The 13,058-nt window shown below is 36.4% G+C and overlaps 1 protein-coding gene across 13 annotated transcripts in view; it reads left to right on the top strand.

The window, feature by feature from the left end:
- Nucleotides 1-13,058, top strand: part of SUPT3H (SPT3 homolog, SAGA and STAGA complex component) — a 603,243-nt gene that overhangs the window by 416,549 nt on the left and 173,636 nt on the right. For all 13 annotated transcript variants that reach the window (XR_013383461.1, XR_013383460.1, XR_013383459.1 and 10 more), the window contains one exon: nucleotides 9,541-9,616. Coding sequence is in view for 10 of the 13 variants with exons in the window: in XM_077903820.1 (XP_077759946.1) it covers nucleotides 9,541-9,616 (76 nt within the window). In the remaining 3 variants the exon portion in view is untranslated. The remainder of the gene's footprint in view (nucleotides 1-9,540; nucleotides 9,617-13,058) is intronic.

Consider the following 13,058-nt stretch of genomic DNA (forward strand, 5'->3'; position numbering starts at 1 on the left):
AAAAGAGATGATGTAAAGGGTCAACCATGGCACCTGACACATAGTAGTGAGTCAACCAGTGGTCTTCCCCTGCCCCTGAAAGTAGTGGTTCTTAATTGGGTGTCATTTTGCCCTCTAGGGAATATTTGACAATATTTGGAGACCTTTCGGTTTTCACAACCCAGGAAATACTGGTAATACCTACTAGACACTAGATAAAGGTCAGGAATTCACTAAACATCCTACAGTGTACAGGACAGTCCCCACAACACACAATCATTCAGCCCAAAATGTCAGTAGTGCCAAGGCTGAGAAGCCCTGCCTTAGAGGTATTAACTTTTCTACTACAGAATGTAGAATGAATATAAATATATATTGAATTTTGCTGGTGTTTATGAAACACCTACCATGTGTCCAGCTCTTTGAGGATTTAGCAGTGAAAAAAAGAGACATAGTCTCCGCCATTGAGTAGCTTTGCATTCTAGTTGGGAAGAAATGGACAATAAACAAACACATTATTGTGGCAGATGATGATAAGAGTTATGAAGAAAGATGAAGCAGAGTAATAGAGAATACCCTGCGGGAAGCTGCTATTTTATATAAAGTTGATTATAGACAGCTTCTCTGATAAGGTGACCTTTAAACAGAGACCTGAGGAAAGTGAGTGAGCAAGCCACAGTGATGTGGCGTGAAGATAGGACATGGGTGTAGCAAATGCAAAGACTCTGGGTTGGGAATGTGTTTGGCATTTTTGAGAAACATCAGGAAGGCCTATGTGGCTGGGATGTGGAGTAACTAAGGAGGGAGTACTAGGAAATGAGACCGGAGAGGTAATAGGGAATAAGACTGTGTAGAGATTTATAGGCCATTCTGAGAATTTTGACTTTTATTCTATGCGTGATGAGAAACCATTGGAAGTTTTTACCAGAAATGGCATTACCTGATTTTCATCTTTTAAAGGATCACTCTGGCTGTTATGTGATAAATGGACTGGCAGGAGTCGGGAAGGAAGAGTGGAAGCAGGAAGACCCACTAGGAGATTATTGCAGTAATCCACAGTAGAGATGATCACGATGCCTTGAACCAGAGTAGTAGCAGCAAAGGTGGAAGGTGATGAAATGTGGTTTATTCCAGATATATTTTAAAGGTAGAGCTGATGGAACTTGGAATAAATTGATGAAGTAATATAAAATAATTTTTATTTTTACATGCAAAACTAAAATCCTTATAGAAGAAACTTAGATATATAGGAGGAACAAAGGGAGATTATAAGCAGGCACTCCCTTGTTCTGTTAGAGTTCCATCTATCCTTGAAGAGGATAATGAGAGCCATGTTGCACTGACAAGCTTCCTCCTCTGTAGGATTTTATTTTAAAGGTGCCAGACTTTCCCACTATGTAAGTGAAGCCAGGACTGCTTGAGAATTTGATCTTGCTAAATGAAAATTGAAAGGTCTTCAGCTCTAACTCAAGGTTAAAGAGAAAATATGGACTACATTTTGTGCAATAGTGGCTTTGTATGCATATTTTCCAGGCAGTGTTATAAAATTTTATCCTAAATAACCAAAATATTTAACTGTATCCTTCTATATTTGCTAGACTCTAAAGCCATGTCGACTCATCTGGATATTACATAAACCAATGAGAATGTTTAGGAATGTTATTCAGAATACCTAAAGAGCTTACATGTATTAATTTAGTACATTCACTTTTGGATATGCAGCCAAATAAAAGCCACAAAAAAAGGGGTTACAGCATCCTCAATCAGGAAAATAAAAAAAAAGAGGTCAGTCTTCTATTACTTTAAGGAACTAGTTTGGGCAGAAGCTCACATAGCTTTTTTTGTTATTTGCCAACTTAGTTACTACAGAGCATGTTTACAGTTTCAGGGAAACATTAGTAAAAATTAGTGCTAACACTGCATGAGGATTTACAAGTAGACATGGAATTGTGTGGTTGTGTGTACTAGATTACCAGGAAAAAAATTATACTTTTCTTAGAGAGCGCACATTTTTTCCCAGGACAGGAAATAATTTATTGTGTGTAATATTCCCCACTACAAGCTTAGTAAATTCATATTTAAAACATTTTATAGACATTGAACCAATTTTAAATGTGTTATTTAAGTAACAACTATATTTTCCTTAGGTAACCAATTCATGCTCATTCTTGATAGTTTAGAATATATGTATAAAAAAACTTCTACAGTCATATTAATTAATATATCTAAACCCATAGAGTATAGACCCCCCAAAAAAAATTTATATTTTGAAACAACTCTGTTATGAACTACTATCACAAATATCTTTTTGTGTATTTCTCAATCACTGATGCTTTGTACTTGCTGGGAATTACTCACTTATTTTTAGCCCAAAATTCCCTTTAAATCCCTTGAATGTTCTCCTAGAGTCTGTAACTACTTCTTTAGGAAACTTCCCATGATTACTGTAATATATTCTTAATTTCTTGGACACACAAAATTGATGTATTATGACTATCATGCTGGGAGGACAAATTAGCACCAATGAAAAGCTTTATTTTTTAGGCTATGAAATAGAATATATATTATATTTTTATTTAGTTGTATAATTAAGAGACAATCAGGATTGACTTGGCTCCCTAAATAATGCAGTAACATTCTCATTTCTCCCTCTCTTGCTCACACTCTCTCATTGTCTGAGAATAGATAGCCAAACCTATGCTGTTTCTCTGTGATTTTCTGCCTTTTGAGGAGCAGCTTTGATTATCTTTGTGTGTGGACATCTGTTTAATGACCTCCTGTATGTCAAGCAAAGTTAACTCAAGAGGAATTTCTTTACTTTTAAATTCTCTCTTTTTGTAAGGATTTTACTTATTTATTTGAGAGAGAGCATGAGTGTGTGTGCACAAGGAGGGGGAGGAGCAGACTCCCTGCTAGAGAGGAAGCAAGGCACAGGGCTCTTTCCCAGGACCCCGAGATCATGACCTGAGCCAAGGCAGCCACTTAACCAACTGAGCCACCCGGGCAACCCTAAGTTCTCTTTATTTATTTATTTTTTTTAAGATTTTATTCATGAGAGACACAGAGAGAGAGAGGCAGAGACACAGGCAGAGGGAGAAGCAGGCTCCATGCAAGGAGTCTGATGCGGTACTCGATCCCGGGACTCCAGGATCACACCCTGGGCAGAAGGCAGGAGCTAAACTGCTGAACCACCCAGGCATCCCCAAGTTCTCTTTATTTTTAAAAACATTTTTTCTTATTGTAATTCATCTAAGAACAAGTTAAAACATCACTGAAATGTGTAACTGAAAAACTAAAAGCTCCCTGTAATGCTAGCACCAGAGGTAAATACTATTAAAATAGTGTATGTGCTTCTAGAGATTTGCACATGCGTGTGTGTGTTTTAATCATAAATGGGATTAAGATACAAATATTCCAGTTCTCAACTTGCCTTTTTTGGTTAATAATACATGCTCATAGCTACAACCTTTGAAGGGAAACAAAAGTAGAACATATAGAAAAGTACAGGGGTATAATCTATCTAGAAGAACAGATATTTCAGAAGAGAAGTCAGTGTGACCTGGGATCCTCAGAGAAAACTTTCCAGAGGAGGTGGTACCTCTGCTGAAAGGGAAGGAGTTAAATACCGCTGAAAGAGGGGGAGATGGCGAATACAGTCATGGGGGAGGGACATGGCGCAGCAACATGGCAGATGTGACAAAGGGTGACATGAGTAAAGCACAGAAGACGTTAGGTTTTAGTGAGACTAGCTCTTTCCTATATAAAATGAGCCAGATTGTGGCTGCATTTGGAAGCCAAACATTTGAGCTTGAATTTGATGCAGTGATCAGCTGAGAGCCATTTATTTAGGTTTATAAGTTGTGGTACCAAGATGGGTTGGTAGAGTTAAAATATTTGGAAGGAACCAGCTTCAGGATGCCAGGCCCATATTGGTGAGCCTTGCAGTGAGGGGCAAAGGCAAGGAAGATGTACCAGATGGCTTAAGGGAGACTCACTGGACTCTTGGACTCTTGGGTAGGAGAATCCACTAAATTACAAACTGATGGGCAAGCAGAATGAGGACTCAACTGGGTACTTGCAGGTTGACTTGCAACAATCCAGCTAAACCCTTTCACCTTTCTGAACTCCAGCTTCTTTATCTCCAGTGAGTTGGAGGTACGGTTTCTAGATTTCTTTAGCATTCTGTGGTGTTTACTGATCTACTAGTATCATCCTGCAGATGAACCACAACATACATGAATGTGTATAAACATCCCATCATTTACATGTTTTCACATTGCTGACTGCTGCTGCCAACCACTCCATTTGAAGTTTTCAAGTTCAGCAACCAATTCCTATTTAACAAGAGGTAGTTGGTAGATTCCTGTTGGCATTTTGCCTTTTTCATGTAGAAAGAACTTTGCATTTCCATCATGAGACTTCTAAGAGTAATCAAAGTAAGATTTTTTTTTTTTAAATCCAGAGTAGAAGTGAGACAGATAAACTTTCATCTTGGTTTAAAAGTTATGTTCTGTGATTCTGTATTTTTGGAGAAAGATAAATGTCATGTGTCTTGAGAAGCTGCCAAGAGGTATACTAGCACATAGTTTCTCTAACCTTTACGTGTGCTTCAGTGAAAGCATGTGGAGAATTTAAGTGAAACTGTATGCTGCATAAGTAATCCAGCCTCATGCCTCAAAGTGGTATAGACAGGGGCAAATGGTGATTGTCACTACTGGAAGTGGTTTTCCAAGACATAGGCAGTTTCATGTTAATTGAAATGAAACCTTTTCACTGAACATTTACATTAACAAATCTATACTAGGAGTCTGTTGAGTTCAAGGTCTCAAACGAATTATTCTAGGTACTGCATCTGTTGAGATATCTGCTTCCCTGTTTTCATTTAGGTAGGACCCCAGAAGATGAGTTCATCTGGCGTGTAATTCTGCCTTCTGAGTTTGTTTTACAATAACCAGAAAAAGCTGCAACCTCTTGGTCGTGAGATGAATGACTATTAGTAGAACTGTTCTCTCTTACCTTTTTAAAAAGCCATTCCTATGAAATTTTGAAATACTGTTGGGTGCTTGGAAAATCTTGGGAATGGTTCTTCCAAAAGTGATCCTTCCAGGTATGCCCCTGTATGATAATACTTTGTAGTGTCCTAATAGTAGTAAGTTTTACTTTTTTAAAAAGCCTCTGCATACATATCATGTTTTTATGAGTTTTCAAGAGCAGCGTTAGTGCCTAAAGAAAAAAAAAAGAGTGGGTAGGACTGACAGATTAAGCAGAAAACAAATTGGACTTGCAGATACAAGAGCATGACTAATCCAGAGATGACCTTACATTCATCTGGCAGTCTGAGATCAGGAGAACATTGTGTAATTTGAGAATATCCAGCATGAATAAAAGTTATGATTAACCTGCCATGATTATTCAGTGATATACCTCAGAGTAGGTCATTCAGGACCCAAGCTTTACTTGCTAGCTTGGCCTCTTTATTAACTATATGTTTCTAAATTTTTTTTTTTACTTCTCTAAAATCTCAGTGTCCTCAGCTATAAAATGGAGCTATTAAAACTGTTTCTTTAAAAAAAAAAAAAACTGTTTCTTTTAAAGGTTATTGTGCTGCTCTCTGAAAAGAATAGTCATTGTTGCTCTGATCATGCTGTTCTATAAGGCTTATCATTTCCCCCTTGCAACTTTTCCAGAGATTTCCTACAGTACCAGGAATAGAAAAGGACTGTCAGTGCACATTTCAGTGTGGTTTGGAATCGGTGATCTGAATTGTGACAAAAAGGAAAGTAGAATTAGAACAATAGAGAAAATAGGAGCCAGGTTATTTAATAGTTGGCCAATGTCTTGACTTTTTTTTTTTTTTTTATGGGAATTTGTCTTTAAAAAGCTGCCTACTGTCTCTGGAATTTGGACAACTTGATCAGAAACATTACAGTTCCTGATTTTAGATCAGACAGCAAGGATTTATATACATTTCTTTTGCTTCCATCCATCCATCCCTCCCTCCATCTGCCCGTTCAGCAAGCCAGCAACATTTACTGGGGCCCAGATAAATCCAAGCTAAGCATTGGCCAACACTCAGCCTGGAAAACCTCAGAAGGAACTGAGGGAAAAGGAAAACATAGTTACCCTCTTTAAAGAACACATAGCCTATGACAGCTATTTACTGCCTTTCTCAATTTTAAGATGATAGTGTACACACTAGAGATAATAAAATCAGATACCGAGTGATTTGGACCCTTTCATAAGGCTGAATCATCTGCAGCATCCTTGACTGCCAGTCGGTGTCTCTGACTTCATTTTGAGCGCCCTTGACCATGCTGTGAATAGTACACGTGCACTGTATTGTGTAATATACAAGGACGTTGGTATTAGTACAGTTGCTTCCCAACCTATTTTATATCATGGCACACATAGAAAATGATATTTTTATGCCACACCAAGGTAATTGGACAAGGTCGGTGAGGGCGGGGGGGAGAGGGTGGGGGGAGTATGTTTTCACACCTGTGATGCGTCTGCAGCACACTTGTGCACTATCAGGTACATTCCAGTTGGAACACTTATTACTTAATTATCCCCAGGTTGTGCCTTCTTTGCTGACCCAGGACCTTACTTAATTTTATTTGGTCTTGAACACTTTGAGTACATTAATTACAGTGGCCACATGATACAGTTTAGTAAGGGAATGTGTAGACTTTAAGGATTACAAAGAAAAATATTGGAGTGAGAATTTTACTGTAGGTCGAAGACAGCTTCTTATAATGAAAATAGGCTGGCTTGGGAATTGAGAGCCCTGGCCTTCAGTGCTAATGTGATCACGTTTGGCAAATCACTTCTCTCTCTGAACCTCAATTTCCTTGGATAAGGAAATGAAGGGGTTTGAACAAGATGAACTTTAAGTCATTCTCTAACTCTGATATGCTGTGGTTTTAATTTAAAAAAAAAAAAAAAGAGAGCATGCACATGCAGGGGAAGGGCGGAGGGAGAGGGAGAGAGAGAGAAATTTAAGCAGGCTCCACACTCAGCAGGAACCCTACCGGGGGCTGGATCTCACAACCCTGAGAGTCAGACACTCAACTGACTGAGCCACCCAGGTGCCCTGACATGCTGTGGTTTTGTAGTGCCTGTACATCTTTGCTGTTAAGTCAACTGCTCTTCATTGAGTGTGTACTCTATGCTAGACACTTGGTCAGTGGCTTTTGGCACATGCCTAAAGCCAGCTTCATGGGGCTCCACTGCTTCAATGCTAGAGGTATTGAAATCAAACTAAGATGCTTGATGAAGAAAAAAATGATAGTGAATTGGGTGTCTGAAAGGAATGAAGCTAACTATAATAATTGAAAGTCCTTCAAGGTATCTTTTACATGTGGTTCAAGATTTCCCATCTAGCTAAATGCCTCACTTGATAAACTGACAACCCTGGCAGCCTGAACCTATTAGGATAAGTTTTCCTAACTTTAATTTCCAGAAATACCTATTCAGATACATCAACCATGTAAGCATGTGTACAGAAACCAAATATTGATTGTCCAACTTGGTGAAAGGAAAGTTAGTGTTAAGACTCCCATTAGGAATTATCTTTTTCAATATTTATCAGAGTCCTTTCTGTTTAGCATGTGTTGGGTGGATAAGGCTACCTCTGCAGAGCACCAGAGAAGACCTATAAGAATGAATAAATTATCAAGGACTAGCCGCATCATGGTGATGATGGTCATTTGCCCTGATTATAGACTAAAATGTTAGCATTTGTTTATTCCACAGAGGTCATTGTTTATTTACCATGTGTCAGAAATTCTAGGAGCTAGAAATTAAAATCTGAGAGCTTCCTGATGCACTCAAACACAGACATTAATGATGCGTTGTTAGCCTTAGAACTTTTTAAAATAAACACATCAGTAACTGATTTGTGTTCAAAATTCTCCCTTACTTCCTATTGTCCATTGGCATACACTTAGTCACGTATCAGATGCACTAAAAAAAAGAACAAAACTAAAATAATGCATCCACATATCAAAAAATACTTCTAAGCAGGGGCTCCTGAGTAGTGCAGTCAGTTAAGTATCTGACTCTTGGTTTCAGCTCAGGTCATGATCTCAGGGTTGTGAGATAGAGCCCTCCATCAGCCTCCATGCTGAGTGGGGAGTCTGCTTGGAATTCTCTCTCTCCCTCTCCTTCTCCCCTTCTCCCCTAAAATAAATAAATAATTTTTTTTAAAAAAAAGTACTTCTAAGTATATAAAAATTCACCCAATAATATACTCATAAGAAACACGATGTTTCAGATATATGCACAAAAGGATCCTTATGCACATATATGCATGTGTTACATAATTTGCATATGTGTGTGATACTTACTAATGCATGTTCAAAAAGGATATTTGAGCCTAGAGGGTAAATAAAGAAGTATGGGTTTATGTCAACACATATGCATGTTTGTGTGTATGGAGTGAGGAGGAGATTAGGAAGGAAAGAAGAAGCAATGGAGTAGAAGAAGAGAAGCAAGGGAAAAAATAGTCAGTGGTCTTAGAAGGAACCGCAGAGTTAGTAAATTTTACCTTAACTCCCACCACCCCATCTATCTTTCTTACATTGAGCAGCAGCTAGTGTACCATTACTCATTCCATCAACAGAGGTATCATCGGAATTAAGCTGACCACTACCCAAATCAAACAAATGAAGAAAAAATAATTTCAGTTTAAAAAAATATAAAAATAACCAGACGTTAGAAGTGGTACTTATGTACTCCAACTGTGATAAAGAAAACTTACTGAAAGTCCTTCCAAAGCAGAAAAAAAATTAAAATCTCAGGGAATTTTTTCCTTTACTGGCCAGAATCTCATTCCAAGAAGTACCAGCCTGTCTCATTTCAAAATGCTTCCCTTGCCAAGGAAGCGGAAGCGGTCATATTCTTTCCCACCGAACTATGGGTGAATTATAATTATCCTACCTCTTGTGGGACAATGAAGCAGCAAACATCTGCTATACTGAATCAAAAACCCACGAATGAAACTGTACCAAACTGTGAATCATACCTGGACTCAGATTAAAGGTTTTGTGTTGTGTTTACCTTTTTCTTTATTTTCTTTGCAATTTAAAATATGGATTTGTTAGCTCTGGCTCCATGTTCTGAGGGAAAATATATGTATTCCATTCATTGACTCCAATTTTAACACTGAAAATCCTCAGCTTTAAGGCTACACATGGGCAATAATGATTAACAGGTTTTCTGTTTGTTGTTATGACCTCAAAGTTTTTCTTTAAAAGGATGATACAATTGAGAAAATTTAAAAGTACACAATATAAGACATAAAATCCTTTAGCTTTTTCACTATAATGACAATAACAGAGGAGAAGAAAATGGCATTTTAAACTTTACTTCCAAAAACACAAGCTTCAAAACTACTGTAACTTATCATAATTTTAAGTATCATGATATTTACGGTAGTATAACACTGTTTATTTAAAGGCAGGAAGGAAAAATGGAATTTCAATTCTACATTTTAGCCAAGAAGACATATATAATGGTCTACTTGCTCTGAAAGATTGTTTGTGTGTCTTTATCTGTTAGAGAGCAGAAAGACAGACTCGAATTATGGATTCAGCTCAATATGCAGAATTCTGTGAAAGTCGACAATTAAGTTTCTGTAAGTAAATGTTTAATTTTGCTTCATTATATCTTTAAGAGATCATGTGTTACAGATATACTATACTATGACACAATCTCCGTTCCTTAGAAACTGGTGAATTTAATATATGCATAGTTATAACTGTTATAGAAACAGCCCCAAAAAAAAAAAATAAAATAAAAAAAAAAAAAAAGAAACAGCCCCTGCATTGTAGGGGACTCTATAAAAGATTTTACCCCATTCACTGTTTTGTAATTAGTCTAAAGAGGTTTTAAAGGGTTTTAAAGCAATACACAGAGGCCCATGTTAATTATTCACTTTACTTTTGGTCCAAAAAAATCCATTTTCTTTAACATTCTCATTTTAATTTATTTTCCAGTTTCTTCATCTTGTTTACACTACTATTGCTAATTGTACTTGGCCCATAATGGACTCTAGTTGTACAGTCAGGACATTCAAAAGCCCCTAATATTAATAAATACCAAGCATTCCGTTTATTTATGCATACTCATATGACCACAAAGAAAAGTACCAATAGTCTCTTCCATTTTTGTCTGTAACCTCCTACTGTGACAAGCATTCAGTGTTATCCAAATCCTTTAGTCTATGCTCTTGTAACACTGGTAACCTAGTGATAAAATTAGTACTGTCCCATCACTGCACACAGGCTTACTGAAAGTACAGGCTCATGATAAATAGTGGGCTCAATTGTGTAGCAGACATCTTTACCGCAACAGTTCAGTGATGACTAAGCCTCTCAGGGGAAAGGTCAAAGAGTAAGTGTGATGAAAAGTCCAGTAAAAATCTGACGGAGAAACACATGACCCTGGTCTGAGGAATTATAGACACAATGGTGTCTTTAAATGGAAAAACTGTCCTGTGGTCATAATAACAATGTATTTGATTTGGAAAACAGAAAATGAGAGCTTCATTATAGATCATAAAGTGCAAATAAATGACACATTTCAAATAGTGCCCCATGTAAATGTCAGTAAAATATAGGAAAACATGTTTTGGAAGCTTTTTTTCCTAACTAAATATACTTTGCAGTCTGACTAACAATTTGGCATCATACATCTGTGAAGCATTAAGTAAATGACACTTCAGATCATGGCAATTTCAGCAAATGAGAGGTTTTTGTATTGTAATTTTTAGGTTTAAAAATGGCATTCAAGTCTTTTATAAGTATAAATCTCCAGTTTATGAAGTAACATTTAGTGTTATTGAACTATTTTTTAAAATCATATTTTAAATTTAATTCACTTAAAGGAACAGAAGTGCTATTTCACACTAAAACATATAGCCACTGACATGTCCTTATACATCTTGTGTTTGAAAGTCACATTTGTTTAGAACTCAATAATAAAGTATAATAAATTAAAAATGAATGCTTTCCCTTTCTATAGAAAATAGTTGTGGTTTAAGCAGTATATTCTTACTTTTTTTAAAGAAGAGGGATTTGGGCATTTAAAAATATTTCTTTGTATGATGCCCACAGGTGCTTCATTATGAAACCCTAGTAGAAGAATCTGTTTTATATGCCAAAATATGGTGGCTGGGAATGCTTAATCCAAGTGGGTCAGCAAATTCAGAACTAATAACCCACACCGGTCAGAACGTTAGGCTCTTTTCATTTCTCCCCTTCTGATAAATTACCAGGATATAGGAATTGTGATTCAGCTGTATGTGTCTTCTTAAATATTTGATCATAGCATTCACTGATTGGGACTACTGGTGCATTTTAAAAGTTACAGGTCTATGACTTTTATAGACTGAAGGTAAGTTGCAGAATTGGAATACTGATCAAATTCACCAGTCTTGTTTTTATAATTATGTAAGTTAGATAGTCATTTCCCATAAAGTCTCTTAACATCTGATATTCATATTAATTCACAAAGCTTAAATTTAGTTATAAATTGGTAAATCTTTTTCCAAGCCTTTCAGTCTTTTGTTTTGTATGTGGATTTTGTAAACAAATATATAGATTTTCTTTTTAGTCAATCTGAGAGTCTTTGTGTATTTTAATTGAAGATTTTAATTAATGTGTGTTTAATTACTTCAATTTACAATTTTATTACAATACATTGGGTTTATATATGCTGTCTTTGTATTTTAAATTTACTGTACTGGTTTTTTTTTGCTTTTCCTCCTCCTTTTCATTATTCTGTTGGATTAATTGGATTTTCTTCATTCCATTTTTCCTCAACCAGTTTGTGTAGTGTATATTCTATTTCTATTATTTAGTTGCTATCCTTAATTTTTTTAATATTCGTGCTTGACTTAATTTTTTAAAGTTGGTAATCAGTAAACATGCCTTGTCAGCCTAATTTTGTTTTTCTTAAGGCTCTTTAAGTGCTTAAAGTACTCATTTTTGTCTTAAAAATGCTTTATTTTGCCCTCATATTTAAATGGTAGTTTAGTTGGGTAGGAAATTGTGGGCTAGTAGTTATTTGTTAAAACAGGATACCATTGTTTTTTAGCCTCTGTTGTTAGTAAGAAGTCTCTATCTGCTTGTCCTATGGAGAAACTAAGAGAATGAAGATATAATCCCCAAGGCCCTCTGGTGTATGGGAAAATGAACAGGCTGGCAGTCGATGACTGATCAATAAATATGTACAGAAGGAAAGAAAGAAGGAATTTCTTATAAAAGACTCCAGGGAAAACCATGTCCTCTGAGAAAGACTATTTGTAATTAATCCAAAATAGCAGTAATTATGAAGAGATTGAAGTTACTGAAGAATTTCTTCAGAGTGGAATAAGCATTACAGAGAGCCCTAAGAGAAAGATCAGGAATGGAAAGACTGGTGAGAGGAATGAGGTAGAAATAGTGAGATAGTATGCAGGGATGTGAAAATGGGAAAATATTGAGAAAAACTTAGATTTTACTGGTGATCCACAATGAGAAAGAAAAAAAGTGTATGAGAATTAACTAACCTTAAACATCCTATATAAAGTTATTATATAAAGTTGTTTTAATTCCAGCACAAGCTGAAAAACCAGGTAGTGTCAAAAGGCTGATAATCTTAGGAACTTCTGGCCTTTGTTAAGGATGATATTTAAATTGTTGATCAATTTCCACGATACCCTTACTCCTGATATATTGAGAAGAATGGTAAAGGTGAAGGAACTCATTCATGCATTCTGGTGCCCCCTACCTCTTGATGGAAACAAACTGTTATGACTAGGGGTATCTGTACCTGTCTTACTAGAACCAGCAATACTGTAGGAAGGTCTGTTTCTGAAGCAGCCCTTCTCCAGGTGTGACAGGGAATTATTTCAGGGACTGTTCACCTGTTGCTGGAATAGAAGTAACCGACAGTGGTTTTATGGGACTCTCTGTGTACCTTTTATGCTACAGAAAACTTGACATCCTACCTTTTTATTTATTTTTATTTTTTTAAAGATTTTATTTATTCATGAGAGACAGAGAGACACAGAGAGAGAGAGAGGCAGAGACACA

The sequence above is a fragment of the Canis aureus genome, chromosome 7 (assembly GCF_053574225.1).
Source record: "Canis aureus isolate CA01 chromosome 7, VMU_Caureus_v.1.0, whole genome shotgun sequence".
Lineage (NCBI taxonomy): Eukaryota > Metazoa > Chordata > Mammalia > Carnivora > Canidae > Canis > Canis aureus.